We start from the raw sequence: 19,244 nt of genomic DNA on the forward strand, positions 1-19,244 counted from the left end.
AACATTTACATTTACAATAATTGATTACGCAGCAGTGGAGAGTGGACTTTATCAAAGTAGATGTCTTTCTGAAAGCGCTGTAACTAAGTTTAAGAATATAATCCAGCCACTGTTATCATCGTCAATGCCCTGTACCAACACAGAGCAGAGCAGCTATCTGAACGCTACCCCAACAGAGGTCGATTATCTTGTTAATAATTTCACCTCCTCACTACGTACGACTCTGGATACTGTAGCTCCAGTGAAAACTAAGGTCTCTAATCAGAAGTACCTGACCCCGTGGTATAATTCTCAAACACGTACCCTAAAGCAGATGACTCGTAATCTGGAGAGGAAATGGCGTGTCACAAATTTAGAGGATCATCATTTAGCCTGGAGAAATAGTTTGTTGCTTTATCAGAAAGCCCTCCGCAAAGCCAGAACAGCTTACTACTCATCACTGATTGAAGAAAATAAGAACAACCCCAGGTTTCTCTTCAGCACTGTAGCCAGGCTGACAAAAAGTCAGAGCTCTGTTGAGCCAACCATCCCTTTAACGTTAACTAGTGATGACTTCATGAACTTCTTCACAAATAAAATTTTTATCATTAGAGAAAAAATTACCAATAATCATCCCACAGATCTAATATTATCTACAGCTACTCTTAGTTCCATTGATGTTAAGTTAGACTCTTTTTTTCCAATCGATCTTTCTGAGTTAACTTCAATAATTACTTCCTCCAAACCATCAACGTGTCTTTTAGACCCCATTCCTACAAAACTGCTCAAAGAAGTCCTGCCATTGATTAATTCTTCGATCTTATATATGATCAACCTATCTCTAATAATCGGCTATGTACCACAGGCCTTCAAGGTGGCTGCAGTTAAACCTTTACTCAAAAAGCCATCTCTAGACCCAGCAGTCTTAGCTAATTATAGGCCAATCTCCAACCTTCCTTTCATATCAAAAATCCTTGAAAGAGTAGTTGTCAAACAGCTAACAGATCATCTGCAGAGGAATGGTTTATTTGAAGAGTTTCAGTCAGGTTTCAGAGTGAATCACAGCACAGAAACAGCTTTATTGAAGGTTACAAATGATCTTCTTATGGCCTCTGACAGTGGACTCATCTCTGTGCTTGTCCTTCTTGACCTTAGTGCAGCATTCGATACTGTTGACCATAATATTCTATTAGAGCGATTAGAACATGCTGTAGGTATTACAGGTATTGCACTGCAGTGGTTTGTATCATATCTATCTAATAGACTCCAATTTGTGCATGTAAATGGAGAGTCCTCTTCACACACTGAGGTTAATTATGGAGTTCCACAGGGTTCGGTGCTAGGACCAATTCTGTTTACATTATACATGCTTCCCCTAGGCAGCATCATTAGAAGACATAGCATACATTTTCACTGCTATGCAGATGACACCCAGCTCTATCTGTCCATGAAGCCAGATAACACACACCAATTAGTTAAACTGCAGGAATGTCTTAAAGACATAAAGACTTGGATGGCCACTAACTTTCTGCTTCTTAACTCAGATAAAACTGAGGTCATTGTACTCGGCGCTGAAAAGCTTAGAAATATGGTATCTAACCAGATTCTTACTCTGGATGGCATTACCTTGGCCTCCAGTAACACTGTGAGGAACCTTGGAGTCATTTTTGACCAGGATATGTCCTTCAACGCACATATTAAACAAATATGTAAGACTGCGTTCTTCCATTTGCGCAACATCTCTAAAATTAGAAATATCCTGTCTCAGAGTGACGCTGAAAAACTAGTTCATGCATTTATTACTTCCAGGCTAGACTACTGCAATTCATTATTATCAGGATGTCCAAAAAACTCACTGAAAAGCCTTCAGTTAATCCAAAATGCTGCAGCAAGAGTACTGACAGGGACTAGAAAGAGAGAGCATATTTCTCCTGTTTTGGCTTCCCTTCATTGGCTTCCTGTTAAATCCAGAATTGAATTCAAAATCCTGCTCCTCACATACAAGGTCTTAAATAATCAGGCCCCATCTTATCTTAATGACCTTGTAGTACCATATTACCCTATTAGAGCACTTCGCTCTCGCTCTGCAGGCCTACTTGTTGTTCCTAGAGTATTTAAAAGTAGAATGGGAGGGAGAGCCTTCAGTTTTCAGGCCCCTCTTCTGTGGAACCAGCTTCCAGTTTGGATTCAGGAGACAGACACTATCTCTACTTTTAAGATTAGGCTTAAAACCTTCCTTTTTGCTAAAGCATATAGTTAGGGCTGGACCAGGTGACCCTGAATCCTCCCTTAGTTATGCTGCAATAGATGTAGGCTGCCGGGGGATTCCCATGATGCATTGAGTTTTTCCTTTCCAGTCACCTTTCTCACTCACTATGTATTAACAGACCTCTCTGTATTGAATCGTATCTGTTATTAATCTCTGTCTCTCTTCCACAGCATGTCTTTATCCTGTCTTCCTTCTCTCACCCCAACCGGTCGCAGCAGATGGCCGCCCCTCCCTGAGCCTGGTTCTGCCGGAGGTTTCTTCCTGTTAAAAGGGAGTTTTTCCTTCCCACTGTCGCCAAAGTGCTTGCTCATAGGGGGTCATATGATTGTTGGGCTTTTCTCTGTATCTATGAAGCGCCTTGAGGCGACATTTGTTGTGATTTGGCGCTATATAAATAAAATTGAATTGAATTGAATTGAATTGAATTGGTTTCAGTGTTATTTAGAGTGCTTAGTCCTTCTGTTTCTGTCTCTGTGTCCCACGTTTGCTGTGCCCCTTGTCAAGTCTGCGTCTCTGTGTTAGTTTCCTGTTTTACTTTGACAGTCTGTGTCCTGTGTCAGTGTATTCTGTTTTGCTTCCTGTCTTGTAATGTTCAATTAGTCACAACTTTGTCCAGTTTTTATTGATCCATGACAAAAATGACAACAACATTTACAGTTAACATATTAGTTTCAAAAAACATGCAGTGCTGGATTGCCTGCTCATTCTGGTGGGTAAGTAGATCATTTTACCAATAAAAATTACATATTTGAATCACCTTAGATTGATTGAGTGCATTGTTAAGTGATTATAAGGACCACAAATGCTGATATGGCAGGCAGAGATTCCTGCAAAACTCAACAGAAAACCAGCTAACAAAACAGGAAATTACCCAAAAGATAAGAGATAAATACTGAACATAATATGATGGGAACACTGGTGTAACTAAACACCAGTCACAAACACCACAGAAAGCTCAAATAACACACAACACAGGCTTCTTCTCACCATCAGTGACAGTGATGCTATTCTAACATCGAGCTTGCCAATAATTGGAGCTTAATATTTACTTTCCTTTAAAGTTCTTCATCATTGGAGACAAAAAAAGATATTACTCAGATTTATTTGTTTATTGTGTCTGATTGAGAGATACTTACATGCACAAATTAGTAGCCTTTAGATTTATAGCCAGGTAGATGAATAACAGTCATAATATTAACTTTGTACCCAAACATAATTCAGCAGTTCAGTACAATTTTCAAATAGTTGAATCATAATTACATTACATCGCATTGTTATTGTTTTCAATAAAAATGTTTGTTTGGACAACAGAAATTCGCTAAATCTCTTTATTGTAACAGAAAGTAAGAGAAAGGTAAATACGTAAGTACACGAGGTGCATCTATTTTAATTTCGTACTTTTTGGTCACAATTACTTTCCAGTGGCTCCAGGTTGTGCAGTCACAGGATTTTGAGATAGCACGGTAGAGCTATTCTTACGACGTTTTTGCTCACGAAAAAGTGGAAACGAAAACTCTGTTATCGTTTCCACTTTCTCAAGTGGAAACGATAACAGAGACTCTTCAAGTAGTGATATTGAGCAAGAACAGGATTCCTAAACAATCAGCAAGTTAAGACGTATTCTTGACAGTTATTCCGATGTTAATAACCCCTCTCTATGTTTGCTCTTGCCCACACAATCTGTTCACAGTCTTGTGTAAACAGGCTGTGGGCTTAAAACCCTTATTGCAAAAATATTAAGTTATAGTGCCAAACTCTTATAAGAAACAGAGCCAGTGTGTGCACATGGACACTGCCAGGTTGTGTCACGCACAACACTGACTCCTGGTTCACAAAGACTTTTGTATCCTAGGTGCAAGTGACGGGAAACTCAAGGCCCATCACTTTTTAGTGTGAAATGACACGTTACTGTCACAAATACACAAACACAATTAAAGTTTTTATCATTTTCATGAAAGTGTTTGATTTGATTCCAAAATCAGTTCCTGAGAACTGACTCAAGATTCACTAATTTGGAGGGAAACAGTTCAAAACTGTGAAAATATCTATTCTGTTCAGTAAGTCTGGCCTTACTCTTTGTAATAATTACTGACACAGAGTGGCTTTAAGCTCGGGCTGGCATCCCTGAAGGATTTATGAAAATATTCATACAATCATTTACACAGATATAAACAAAATTTTAATAAAGCCATGGAAAACTTTCAACATTATTTGTGCTTTTAACTTTCCTCCCCAGGAAATAAACTTCATAATGAGAACTTTTAATCACACAAATGTCTGTGATCACCTTGTTAAGAGCCACTACTTAATTGAGCGGCTGAGCTTCAGCTAGTGCTGGGTTGCTGCATTACTGCAGTGAGTGAAATCACGGCTCCTTTTATTACGTGGCACAACACTTACCTGCTCTTTCTTGTTGTGCAGGAATCTGTGGATCAACGGTGTGGATACTGTGGTGAGCAATCAGAAATACTGAGTGAGTGTAAATATATTTATTCAGTAAAAGGACCAGATGTTACAATTATGAGGAAAAGCAGCCCAGAAACTTTACCAGCTGCACACATCGTTGTGTGCCTCAACTTTCGTTCTTTGACCTAAGCTAATCTGACATTTTTCCTTGATTAGGTTTAGAGATCTGATCTACATTATAATTTTATAATTTGGGACACATCGTGGGTAGTGGACCTTTGATTCATCGGGTGTTTCGGCCATTATCACCAGACACCCTCATCCAAGGAGGCCCTGCCAGGGTTGATCAGGGTTGTCACTGGTTTATGTTAAATTTTTATTTCTCTTCTTCTTTCTACTGTTTAGTTTTCTACAGTTTATTCTATCTATTTAATGCAACTGAGAAATATTTACCTCTTTAAAATTTATGGAGCCTCATATCTTCAAAGGGACAGAAAAGGTGATAGAGAGATGTAAGACAAGTAAGTAAGATAAGATAGGAGAGAGGAGAGTCCGAAGGGGGGCGCCCGATCTGGCTTCTCACACCTCCCCGCCGGATTGGTCTGTATGCTCTACCTCCCCACTGCCTCCCAGAAAAGGGAAGAAGAGCAGAGGGGAGAAGAGCAGAACTTCTTTTTCCTATTCTTTCATTCCTCCTTTTAGTTTCACCACTGTGAGGTTAACTGCACAGTCCCCAGGAGGCCCTGAGACAGCTGTATCAGTCAACCAGCAAAACTTCTAATGTTACGTTTTACCCTTTTGATGCCCCTGTTGAGGCAGGCCCACCATGGTTCGATCAATCCTGGGCATGTGTATCACGGTTAGCTGACTGTCTTAGCTGCCCAAGTGATGTCAGCCCTTTTTAGCCATTCTAAGAAGTTCTGTGACTGATGTAGAAGATATTGTCTGATCAAAGTTCGGATTTAATGCTGACAGACAAAGAACTCCTCAGTTTAACTGAGCATTTATTGGATGTAGCAATACTGCTTCACTTCCTCTCGTCATAAGTTACTGATACACTGGTTTTAGAGAGATTTTTTTTATTTAAATTGGACCTCTTCTGTTCATTTCCTGTTTCATATGTTCTTATTCTTGGACTCTCTAAAGTAGCTTTGCATGATTCACAGCTTAAAACAATTCTTGTTTATCACACTTGGATTTAAAACAGAGCGAAAGTAGTGAGATCAAGATTTAATGAAAGAAAGTACCATCCTTCCATAACTGGGAGAGCCTACAAGCTTTAATATCGTCCAGATCTGAACTCCAACTGGAAAAACAGAAAGACTAACCTTCATCTCTGAATTTAACTGCTGTTATCAGCAGCTTAACAATATGCATTGCAGACACTGATATACTCTAGAGGCTGAAGCATTGCTGAGTGCTGATACTGGAGCAACTTCCTGTCTTATTATTTTAAGGAGCTCAGACCGTTAGGGATCATCTTGTCAATATTGTTCAGCCAAATAAACTGAACGATGCTTCAGATGTTTTTTACTCATCCACACAGTGGAAAGACATCGTCTGTTAAACAGTTCACAAACTGCAACACAACATCAGTTATCTGTGTGCTCAAATATACCGGTGGTCAAGCTTGTACTGGACACACAAAGAGAGCACTTAAACAAACAAGGAGTATGACATAGCTAAACACTATTATGAGGCTAAACACAGCTCTCTTCAGAGGATCTAATGCTGTATCAGAGCAGAATAGTTGTAGTAGCTGAAGAGGACTTTTGCCACCATGTAATACTCCTTTAGCTTATTAGACACCATGGCATGCCTCTCTGAAGCAGGAGGTCCATGAAGGAGGTAAGACAGATGGTTTCTAGAGTGTGGATGAGATCTAAATCAAAGTAATATGCAGGATATTTCTTCTGCTGTAGACAGCCCCACACTCAGTAGTACAATCACACACCTGTAATAGAATATCAGACTCCAGCTCAAGTAGCTTCTCACTCCAGGGAGTAAACCTCAAGTCAATGAAATGGCTAACGAGTCTTTTATGAATGAAACATCAAAGATCTCATCCCTTTGGACCCCAAGCAGCTAAATTTAGAATAATAGGTAAAAACCATCATTATATATTATAATATTATGAACAGTGAATATGTAGCCACATTTAAACAGAGTTAGATAATTATGCCCTCCATAACCCCATACACAGAAAAATATAAAGCAGATGTTATCGAGTTTTCTGGGAGCTTGAGCATTGTCCTCAATCAGCAATCAACAGGTTGTCCAATAACAAGCACAGTCTGATTAAGCTACATACGTAAATGTTCCCTGTGATTTAATAATAGTATCATTTTCCTCACAGTTCACAGTTTTGATGTCATATGGCAATTTCTGATAAATATGTGGAAGCAACAATTCATTTATAGCTGAGATAGTTAAGTGTGGATGACAGCTTGTATTAGTGACCCGATACAAATACAATTCTGTTCTTCACATCTGCTATGGTCCTCTCTCTCTTTAGACATCTGGCCTCAACTAGGACACGTAAGATTCCAGTTCCAAAGGTACACCCAAAAGGATCGGGAAGAACAGCAGGGCAGGCACATAAACACAAATAGGTCCAAGCTGTCACAATTAACTTTGAAAAAGAATATAATTACTGGACCAATGAAAGTTCTTGACATTGTTAAAGAGGATTAAGTATGAATGATTTCTCAAAACCACACACCGAATTTAGTGAAGTTTTTTATATATATATATATATATATATATATATATATATATATATATAAAACACAGGACACATGAATCGATGACAGGTGCACAGAGGAAAAAGCTGTAGAGAAATACATATAAACTGCTAACATTTTTATTCAGTTTTAACATTTCGTCTGTCTGACTTTCATCAGGTGCAAAGAAACTGTGTTCATGCACCTTTGCACATATACAAAGGTGCATGAACCTTTGTATATGTGCAAAGGTTCATATACAAACAATTACTGATTCAATTGGCTGAATCAGTAAGATTCAGCCAATTAAGAATTTCTGGCTATTAGACATCTCAAACATGCGCACTATCAATCGGGTAATGAGTAAACTTAAAATGTGCTGCTGAATTGGATTTTGTGGGGGTTCCTGTGGGACCTTTCTTTTTTGGGAGAGGTGTGATGAACCCTGCTCATTGTTTTAAACCTTCTCTAAAGTGTTTCAGATCTGGTGGGTGCAGCAGGGTTCATCAGTGCCAACTGGGCCTTTTGTTCCCAGACTATAAATCTTCCTGCACTGCTTTTTCTTTACTCTTTGTTGTTTGTTGCATTTACAACACTTGCATACATCTCAGCATACGTGCATACCTTACATCATAGCTCCTATTGATTTGTGTAGCCCATTAAGTTCTGTTTCAGTAGTCTAATTTTGTTTATGAACCTTCCAAAGAACCGTCAAAATGCATCCCAAACAGTAAAGACATGCAGTTAGTTTAGTTTTATTCTAAGTTTTATTATATATAAATACCCCTGAGAGAAGGAAGCATGTTGTTAAAGTAAATTATTTTAAATAACACCATCTGTTTGTTTGACATTATGTAAATATTAGTATTATATTACCTCTGTTATGACCATCTTGTTGGAATATTTAAATGAGTACCATAGAATGATCTTTGCTGAAGCAGAGACATTTTATTGAGTGCAGGTTTCTTTAACACAACACACAGAGGCATCGGACTGAAGCAAGGAAAGAAGAATAATCAGATGTAAGTTCAAACTTCAGTCTCAATTTACATTTTTAGCTCAGCACTGGCTTCACATTAAACTTACAGTATTTATTCTTTCTTTCTGCTGATTTTTAAAAGACTCAAAAACATTTTTAGAGTAGCTATTCCCCTCATGTGTAATGTATTTTTTTTACAGTGCAAAATAAACTGCATGTTTTCTTACTCATATATTACCTTACCTATATTACCCTATTATCTGTGAAAGTGGTGCAGTTATATTAACTTTGATGTTTTTTTATCTGTCTTTTAAATCTTAGTTTCATCAAACAGAGGAAATATGCACCGGAGGCTTTTTCTGCTCATTCTGATGGGTAAGTCGATCATTTTAACAGTAAAAACTGCAGATTTGCATCACTTCAGATTAGTGCAGGGTTTCTGTGAACTGCTCACAAAACTTGCCATCAGTAGATTTCTGAATGACCTGTGTTTTTTTGTTCTGTTTTTAGGTCAGTGTTCCTTGATTTTATGCCAGCGCTATGAGTACTATTTTATTAAAGAGCCTAAAACTTGGGACGAAGCTCGGCGCTACTGTAGAGAAAGATATAAAGACCTGGCCACAGTGCCTAACATGAAATATATGAAGACACTGTACACAGATTCTACAGAGAATCAAGGAAAAGCCTGGATTGGGCTGTACAGAATCTCAGGAAAAGAAAACAGGAGGTGGCACTGGTCTCTGCCAGGAGTGGAGTTCAATGATAAAGACATGAAATGGAGAGCAGGTGAACCTACTGATGGAGGCGGACATCTTGAGAACTGTGCACTGATTGACAGCTCTGATGGGTTGATGGATTTTGGTTGTTCTCATGTTCACCCCTTTATCTGCTACAATGGTGAGAATATGTGACAATAATTGTATTAATTAAACAAAGTATTTATATTTAAACATATCTACAGCTCATCTCTAATGAAAATGAGAAGATGTGATAATTGGCTGCTGGTGTTTTAGCCCCTGTGTGCTATCCTGCTCATTTATATACCCGTCCTCCCACGGTGCTTTCTCTGCCTCTCATGTTACACCAGGACACTGTTCTTTGCTTTGCTGAACCATCTGATGGTGCCAAATGTCATTACACAAGATTTCATACCAGACCTTTGATCAGAAAACTGTTTCTCTGCCACACAGAGCAAAGTCATCCTGAGCATAATGTCACAGCTGTGGTTATTCCCATAATGTTGGTAGTTTTGTTTTGAAGGTTTTGAGCTATTTAAATTTCTGTCTTTTGAAAATCAGTTTAAAGATACATTTAAAGATAGAAATGTACATTTCTTATGAGTCTTGTCTTTTTCTTTATTCCACAGAACAAAACAAATCACTACATTTCATTGAGTCTAAAAAGTTATGGCGTGAGGCTCAGAGCTACTGCAGAGAGAACCACACAGACCTGGCCAGTGGAGCAAAGCAGTTAAACGAAACAGTCAGTAAATTTAACAGTTCTTATAAAACACTATCATGGATCGGCCTGTTCAGAGACACCTGGAGGTGGTCAGATGGGAGTAATTATTCTTACAGACACTGGAGAGATGTTGGTGAGTTACCTGAAGAGCTGTCTGAAACTGACAGCGGCACCAGGAAATGTGCGATGACTGAATTAAACAAAGAAGGAAAATGGAAAGCTGATGATTGTAACAACAGAAAATCTTTCTTCTGCTATGATGGTGAGATTTACAAAGATTCATCTTTCACATCTGGTTTCTGTCAGTTTTCTTACTGAGGAATAAATGTTAAAGCTAAACTAATCTTTCTTCTCTCACTGAAAAAGTGTACATGAAGGGCTGGTATATGTTTCATCATCAAGCTTAATAATGCAAGCTGTTATGAAGATAGAGCTACACCCCAGACACATAATGCAGCCTCCCTATAGGAACCTTATAAGAACCAGAGGTCATATTAGTTTATAATAATACTGGTTTCTGAATTCTCCAGTTTTTTTCCCCCTATTTTTAAAGGCTCACTCATACATGAAATATTTTAGGTAATAGGACTTTAATAAAGCAAATTAGGAAAAGTTAAAATTCTAAATTGGAAAAACTTAGATCAGGAAAGTAAAAAATATGTCCAACTCTTATTATTACTCTTCTGCTATGATGATGGTGAGATTTGCAAAAATGCATCTTTCACATCTGGTATCTGTCATATTTCTTACTCAAGGAATACATATTCAAACGAAACTAATCTTTCTTATTCTTATTAAAAAAGAAGTCATCATCAAAGCGAAATAATGCAAGCTTTTATGGAGATAAAGGTATACCCCAGACGCTTAATGCAGACTTCTTTTGTAAGGAACTTAAGACACATTAGTCACATTATTTTCTGTCAGTGAGGGCCTGTAATGCAACTTACATGTAAATAATTCTTAAGAAAGAAAGAAATCTTCTCGATAACTTGGGGTGGTCGAGGTATACTCTGGGTAACAAGTCATATGACATTAATGATTTTACCACGGGTAAATCAAGAGGAGTAAAGATTTGAAACAGAAAATGCTTAAATTCTTGTGCTTTTGTTTTTGTCCTGATTTGTTTCCTTTTAACCGACCATCCTGTGTTCATTCATGCCAGAAAACTTCATTCTGATCAAAGAAAACAAAAAATGGGATGAGGCCTTAACTTACTGCCAGCAGCACCATCATGATCTGGTCTCTGTCACAAATCCTGAAGTGGAAGAATTAGTGAAGGAGAAAGTGAAGAACGCCACCACACCGTATGTCTGGCTGGGACTGCGCTTCAGCTGTGTTTTTCAACTGTGGCTGTGGGTCAGTGACTGGGTTGTCTGTTATGAGAACTGGGCCAATGAGGATCACGCTGGACGGTGTGGCATGTCTGTAGCCATGGAGACAGGAGGAGAGCATAAATGGTTCAAGAAAAATGATTCAGAGATGTTTAACTTCATCTGTTCACTGCGATAGGCTTTTAAACCAGTCTAAATGACTTCTTATAGAGTTGATATCCTCGTAATTATGAAGTCAAAAAATAAAAATGTCAAAACTAGAAGCAGATGACATATAACAGTGATAATTTCTCTTTGTGTTCATTCTTAAGGGTTTTTTTTTGTTTTGTTTTTTGCTTATTGTTTACTATTACCTACTACATAATATAAGAATCCCTTTTTTTTTTGTTTTTTCAAACTTAAAATGTTTTATTTGTTGAAAAACAGTCAGGTTACAGCTTTCTGGGTGTTTACAGCAAAGTACACCACAGCATTTATATGCTTATAATAGCTAATGTGTCTCAAAACCACATATATGTAATTATTAGTTTGGTGTCTAACATAAAGAGTTTATTATTCTGTTTCCGTCTACTTTTATTTCTCTTTTTTCTATCTTTTCCTTGAACACTAGATGGTGCATTTGAGTCAGCCAAGCCACTGAAAAATGTCTGAAAAGTCATGTGTTTGCACTTTAAATGATTCATGTTACCCAGTTTGGTCTTTTTGTGTAAATCAACAATAAACAGTAGCTCTGAAACTATGTTGGACTATGCTTTTGTTTTAACAAAGTAAAAGAATATGAAAAACTAATAAATATATTTTTCATAAAGTTTTGTATTCTTAGACAGTTTAAACTTCGTTTTTAGGCTTTTCAGAAAGAAATAGACCAATATTTACAATCATATAGTAAAAAACCAGGAGGGCTTTGTGACTGAGCTCCCATCTTATTGTTTCCTTTTAGTTATTTTCAATTAACGTCCATGTTAAACCCTAGAAGGTCTTTTTCTTTCTTTACAATGTTGATGGTGGTTAAATTTGTGATAAAAATCTAAGAACATGAAATATAAAATAGTAAAATGCAAGACTGTTGTAAATAGAAGATTAATGCTGCAGTCACTTGCAAATGTAGCGACAGCTTAGAGAATGGTAAAATTTTAAAAAAGCTGAACTGATTTTAAACTGAAAACCTGAACACACAACCTGCTCTCAACCAGGTTGTGTGTTCACCATAAGTTGCCATGGTGATTTAGCCAGGTAATAAGAGCAAGTTTCATGACACAGAACAATTTGTTTTTCCCTAACTCTGATTTTTAAATATAAAAATTCAGTATGAACAGTTATTTTAGTTTATCTCCCACAGAAGTGTCTTTCCTGAAAGTGACACTTTCTGTATTTATTTGCTGGACAGCCAACACTGCATGTTTCACTTCTTCCTCTTTTCTATCATTTAGTTTCTTAAGACGTGACACGAGCTGTCACAGTTCACTGTGTCAATGAGGAGGACTTCACACACAGGAGGAAGAGACTGCAACAAAAAACAAGTTTAAAACGAACAAACCGGATATGCTTCCAGTAAACACAAAGTCCCAATGTTAAACCAAAAGTAGGAATATTTAAATGCGCACCACAGAATTCTCTTTGTTGAAGCAAAGTGGAATATTTTATTAAGTGCAGTCTTCTTTACAGCAACACGCAGACGCATCGGAGCGAAGCACAGAAGAAAAACCTGATGTAAGTTAAAACTTTGTAGTTGAAATTAACATTTTTACAACAATATTTATTTCTTCCTCATTTTCTGCTTAATATTAAAATGATTTGCATTTTTAAAATGAAAACCATTTTTAATTTTAGAATGAACATTTTAAGAATTTTTAAAGTAGGAATTCTCTTGGTTTGTAATAATAATCTTTTCTATGTAAAAGAAACTGGATCCAACCTTTAATTTCGTATTCATATTATTTGAAATTGTCCTGTTTGTTGTGGTTCCTGTTTACAGCTTGATTTTTTCCGTCTATCTTTCACTGGTCTTCCTTAGAACTCATCTAACCCAAACATCTAACTATATTAACTCAAAATCGACACAATTAAAATCTTAGTTTCATCAAACAGAGGAAATATGCACGGGAGGCTTTTTCTGCTCATCCTGATGGGTAAGTCGATCAATTTAACATTAAAAACCACAGATTTACTGCATCACTTGAGATTAATGAAGGCTTCTGTGAACTGCTTACAAAACCTGTCAGATAACAACATCCAAAACACAATTTCTGTCAACAACCATGTGTGAGCAGTCTCTATGTGACCTCTGCCCTTCGGATATAATTTTATTAACAACATTTTTGCCATCAGTAGATTTCTGAATAACTTGTTGTTGTTGTTGTTTGTAGGTCAGTGTTCCTTGATTTTATGCCAAGGCTATAAATACTATTTTATTAAAGAGCCTAAAACTTGGGACGAAGCTCGGCGCTACTGTAGAGAAAGATATAAAAACCTGGCCACAGTGCCTAACATGAAATATATGAAGACACTGTACACAGATTCTACAGAGAATCAAGGAAAAGCCTGGATTGGGCTGTACAGAATCTCAGGAAAAGAAAACAGGAGCTGGCACTGGTCTCTGCCAGGAGTGGAGTTCAATGATAATGACATGAAATGGAGTGGAAATGAACCTAATGATGGAGGCGGACATCTTGAGAACTGTGCACTGATTGACAGATCTGATGGGTTGAGGGATTTTGGTTGTTCTAATTATTTCCCCTTTATCTGCTATAATGGTGAGAATATGTGACAATAATTGTATTAATTAAACAAAGTGTTTATATTTAAACATATCTACAGCTCATCTCTAATGAAAATGAGAAGATGTGATAATTGGCTGCTGGTGTTTTAGCCCCTGTGTGCTTATTCTTACAGACACTGGAGAGATGTTGGTGAGTTACCTGAAGAGCTGTCTGAAACTGACAACGGCACCAGGAAATGTGTGATGACTGAATTAAACAACGAAGGAAAATGGAAAGCTGCTGATTGTAACAACAGTAAACCTTTCTTCTGCTACTGTGATGGTGAGATTTACAAAGACTCATTTTTCACATCTGGTTTCTGTCAGTTTTCTTACTGAGGAATAAATGTTAAAGCTAAACTAATCTTTCTTCTCTCACTGAAAAAGTGTACATGAAGGGCTGGTATATGTTTCATCATCAAGCTAAATAAAAAATAATAAATACCTATTATGGAGATAGAGCTACACCCCAGACACATAATGCAGCCTCCTTTCATTAGGAACCTGAGTTACAGGAGTCATAATAGTTTCTGAGTGTGGGTATCGCTACTGTTTCTAATACATTCTAGATTTACAGCTATAATGAGAAATAATTCTTGTTTCTAAATCCTCCTGATAAAAGAAAATTAAATATAAAAAAGGCTCACTTAAATTTAAATAATAAGACTTTAATAAAGTAAATTGAAAATTCTAAACTGGAAAAACGTACAGCAGGAAAGTAAAAAATATGACAAACTGTCCAACACTTATTTTTATGAAATTTGTTTAGTTTTTTTTTTTCTTTTATTTGTTCCTCATATATTTTTGTGTTTGAGGTAGAAAATCTAGAAACCTGATTTCATTTAATTTGAACTGAACATGTGTTTGCTTGCAGAAAAGTTGATCCTGATCAATGAAAGCAAAAACTGGGACGAGGCTGTAAATTACTGCAGAGAGCAGCATCATGACCGGGTCTCCATAACAAACCTTGAACAGCAGGAACTGGTGCAACAGAAAGCCAAGAATGCCAACACATCCCACATCTGGCTGGGACTGCGCTACAGCTGTGCTCTTGATCTGTGGTTCTGGGTCAATGACCAGAATGTCTGCTATGAGAACTGGGCAAATGACACAGACAATGGAGACTGTAACCTGGCTGTAGCCATGGAGACAGGAGGAGAACATAAATGGTTCAAGAAAAATGATGCAGAGATGTTTTGCTTCATCTGTTCTAGGCTTTGAAACCATGCTAACTTAATTGTTTTAAATCGTATATTTCTAGTAAGTGTTGTAATCACACTTACTATATTTTTCCTTTATCCAGGCTAGAGATTGATGGGATATAACAACAAGAAGCACTCTGAGTGCAAACCTCAACTCTGGACAGGATTTTTGTTTAATAGAATAACGCTGGATTTTGCATGTAATCATTTTCGTTTTTTTCTCTGTTTAAATGTACTAAGATGTTTGTAGTGCAGTAAAAAAATAAAATTAAAAAAAAACTTGTCAGATCTTAACATTTAAACCTCAATTCATAAGCTTCAGTTGTAAATTTATCCGTCCATTCTCTTCTGCTTGTCCAGTTCAGGGTGGGAGGGGGCCTGTAGCCTATCCCAGGCTAAGACAGACTGATGACCATTCACACTCACATTCACAACTATGGGCAACTTAGAATCACCAGTTAACCTAACCATACTGACTATATGTCTCTACCCAAGAACTTGTTGCTGTGAGCCAACAGTGGCAACCACACAGTGACTGTACTGCAGTAAATTCATTCATGGGATAAATTTAGCGCTCCAGAAGTGTGTTCCTTTCTCTTATATGTATACGCCGTTGTGTCCTATTTTAAATGTATCTATTTTGTGATACTTTTGAACTCTAATTGAAAGTGCTCCACATAAACTACAACAATACTCTGGAAACTTGATATTTGCTGAATTATGCTACTTTATTGAAACTGCCAACTGTGTGAAATGTGAGAAAAAATAAAAATAAGCAAGAACAATGAGTTAATTCATTGGATACATTCACTGTTGCCAAATTCTTAACTCAGACTTTAAAGCCAGCATAAAATAGAAGTGCACAAAAGTGACTAATGTGTTTGCAACCCTTTAATATTAACACAGCAGAGAGTCAAAAAATGTACATTTTTACTAGTAATGAACGCTGTCAGATGAACGTTAGGCATCACTTGAAAATAAATTAGCAAAGATCATTGTTTATTCTGAAGGAATAAGAAATTATGTTTCTTAAACATCTGAAGTTTTAATGTTTTTTTTTTTCAAAATACATCTCAAAAAGTAAAAAATAACCCCCATTCGCCTATTTTAGTTTCATTATATGTAGTCCCATCAGAAATGACTGTTTTTTTTTTTTTTTTTTTTGGGGGGGGGGGGGGGGGGGGTTGATCCAAAGTTTACCATCGTGTTAGCACTGCATTCAATGATATGATGCAAATATTGTTATTGTAGCACTGTTTGTATGATGATATCCAAATGCACACAATAAAATCCTCTTTACTGGAGCAGAATGGAATATTTTACTGAGTGCAGACTTCATTAGCAAAGCACACAGAGACACATCATGAGTGAGTTAAACCACACTGACATGTTTTTCTATGGACTGACTGAACATTTGTGTAAATGGTTCCTCTTCTGAGTAGAAAAAAGTGACCACTATGATATTATTGGGTTAAAAATATTTACTTCTTAAAAATTTCCAGCAACAGCTGTCAGCCATAATTTAACCATTGACCGCCCATCCACACATTTTTATTTTTCTGTGCATTCTCAAAAAAATTCCTGGAAAGAAATAATAATTGTAAACTATGATTGACGACACAAATAAACTCTGTCCAGCGTGTTGGATTGTAAACTTTCCATACGTCTTTAGTTACATGCTACGTTCTGCTACTACTAGTATTCAAACTATGTCAGCATTATTAAGAAGTTTTAGTTAAAATAGATATGAACACATCTAGAACACAGGAAAGTGTTCTAGATTTAAGATTATAAACTTGATTATCAACATGAATTTAGTTTATCTTCTACACAAATACTTTCTTGTTGTTTAACTTGTTGGTCAGTTTTCAGAATGACCACAACCACAACCACAAAGAAAAACAAATCTCAAGTATTAAAAACATTCATTTAACTTAGTCTTTTACCATTGCTCTAACAGAAAGGATGTTTTTAGTTGTGTCTTTCAGCATGTCAAACAGCAGGTTTGGCCTCTTGTCTGTCCTGTTTTCCATTATATTATGTAAATATTGTTATTATATTTCCTCGTGTTTGGCCAGCTTAGACTTCTTGTTTGCATATTCAAATCCATTCAACAGAGTCTTCTTTGTTGGAGCAGGATGAGAAACTTTATTGAATGCAGCCTTCATTAACACATCAGAGACATCAGAGAGAAGCAAGGAAACACAAATAATCAAATATACATTAAAACTTTGTGTTGCTTTTCAAAATTTATAATATATAGGTTGAAGTTTAAAGTAGTTTTTCTTTCTTTCATTGTTTAATATTTGATTTTTTTTCATATAGTTTCCACAGAGTAAGAGCATTGCAATAAGTCAGTGGTTGTTGAAGCATTTATTTGTCTAATCTTATTTGTTTATTCTTAGCTGTATTATTTTAATCTATAATGTTTGTTCTTTTTTGTTTACAGTTTCCATATTTCTGTCATGGTCCTGCATCGGTGACCCAGCGTTTTGTGTTGTTTATTATTAATAGTCTTTGCTTTTGTCTTATTTAGAATCTCTAGTCTGAAAGATAATCGGGGAAGTGGATACAGCTGGAAGAACAGGACAGGTGTAGACAATTAAGACAATGACAAGGTGGAACTAGAACACAACAGAAAACCAGCTAACAAAACAGGAAATTACCCAAAATATAAGAGATAAATACTGAACATAATATGATCGGAACACTGGTATAACTAAACACCAGTCACAAACACCACAGAAAGCTCAAATAACACACAACACAGGCTTCTTCTCACCATCAGTGACAGTGATGCTATTCTAACATCGAGCTTGCCAATAATTGGAGCTTAATATTTACTTTCCTTTAAAGTTCTTCATCATTGGAGACAAAAAAAAAAGATGTTACTCTGATTTATTTGTTTATTGTGTCTGATTGAGAGATACTTACATGCACAAATTAGTAGCCATTAGATTTATAGCCAGGTAGATGAATAATAGTCATAATATTAACTTTGTACCCAAACATAATTCAGCAGTTCAGTACAATTTTCAAATAGCTGAATCATAATTACATTACATTGCATTGTTATTGTTTTCAATAAAAATGTTTGTTTGGACAACAGAAATTTGCTAAAACTCTTTATTGTAACAGAAAGTAAGAGAAAGGGAAATACGTAAGTACACGAGGTGCATCTATTTTAATATACTTTTTGGTTACAATTACTTTCCAGTGGCTCCAGGTTGTGCAGTCACAGGATTTTGAGATAGCACAGTAGAGCTATTCTTACGACGTTTTTGCTCACGAAAAATCCAAAATACTGGCTTGACACTACGTAGATGTTCCATGAATATACACACATACTTCTTGTGGTTACCTGACAGATGTGTTTCTCTTTCAGCTGATATGAACACTTCCATTCTCTAAAATGTCATCAAACACCATAAAGCTGGAAGCCTTGTGTTTATTTCCACAGCTGTGAAAACACTAAAGTGTTATCGGTTACACAGATTATTCTTTGCATCCTTGAACAGTTTAATGAATAATTGAGCAGAAAGTTGTGAAGATTACAACTTTCTCAAGTGGAAACAATAACAGAGACTCTTCAAGTAGTGATATTGAGCAAGAACAGGATTCCTAAACAATCAGCAAGTTAAGACGTATTCTTGACAGTTATTCCGATGTTAATAACCCCTCTCTATGTTTGCTCTTGCCCACACAATCTGTTCACAGTCTTGTGCAAACAGGCTGTGGGCTTAAAACCCTTATTGCAAAAATATTAAGTTATAGTGCCAAACTCTTATAAGAAACAGAGCCAGTGTGTGCACACGGACACTGCCAGGTTGTGTCACGCACAACACTGACTCCTGGTTCAGAAAGACTTTTGTATCCTAAGTGCAAGTGACAGGAAACTCAAGGCCCATCACCTTTTAGTGTGAAATGACACGTTACTGTCACAAATACACAAACACAATTAAAGTTTTTATCATTTTCATGAAAGTGTTTGATTTGATTCCAAAATCAGTTCCTGAGAACTGACTCAAGATTCACTAATTTGGAGGGAAACGGTTCAAAACTGTGAAAATATCTATTCTGTTCAGTAAGTCTGGCCTTACTCTTTGTAATAATTACTGACACAGAGTGGCTTTAAG

At 36.6% G+C, this 19,244-nt stretch overlaps 1 protein-coding gene across 3 annotated transcripts; it reads left to right on the forward strand.

The window, feature by feature from the left end:
- Positions 1-7,671: 7,671 nt before the first annotated feature.
- Positions 7,672-16,092, forward strand: LOC146498815 (macrophage mannose receptor 1-like). 3 transcript variants are annotated; one of them, XM_085138828.1, is made up of 5 exons: positions 7,672-8,399; positions 8,678-8,731; positions 8,867-9,253; positions 9,723-10,079; positions 10,980-11,629. In XM_085138828.1, exons 2-5 carry the CDS (start codon positions 8,698-8,700, stop codon positions 11,324-11,326), a joined length of 1,125 nt encoding a protein of 374 aa, XP_084994954.1. In that variant the 5' UTR covers positions 7,672-8,399; positions 8,678-8,697; the 3' UTR covers positions 11,327-11,629. The 3 variants fall into 3 exon arrangements, with proteins under 3 accessions (XP_084994954.1, XP_084994953.1, XP_084994952.1); XM_085138827.1 differs by lacking the exon at positions 10,980-11,629 and adding an exon at positions 14,781-16,092 and having other exon boundaries at positions 7,672-8,731; XM_085138826.1 differs by lacking the exon at positions 10,980-11,629 and adding an exon at positions 14,781-16,092 and having other exon boundaries at positions 7,672-9,253.
- The last annotated feature ends 3,152 nt before the right edge of the window (positions 16,093-19,244 follow it).

The sequence above is a fragment of the Neolamprologus multifasciatus genome, chromosome 17 (genome assembly GCF_963576455.1).
Source record: "Neolamprologus multifasciatus chromosome 17, fNeoMul1.2, whole genome shotgun sequence".
Taxonomy (NCBI): domain Eukaryota; kingdom Metazoa; phylum Chordata; class Actinopteri; order Cichliformes; family Cichlidae; genus Neolamprologus; species Neolamprologus multifasciatus.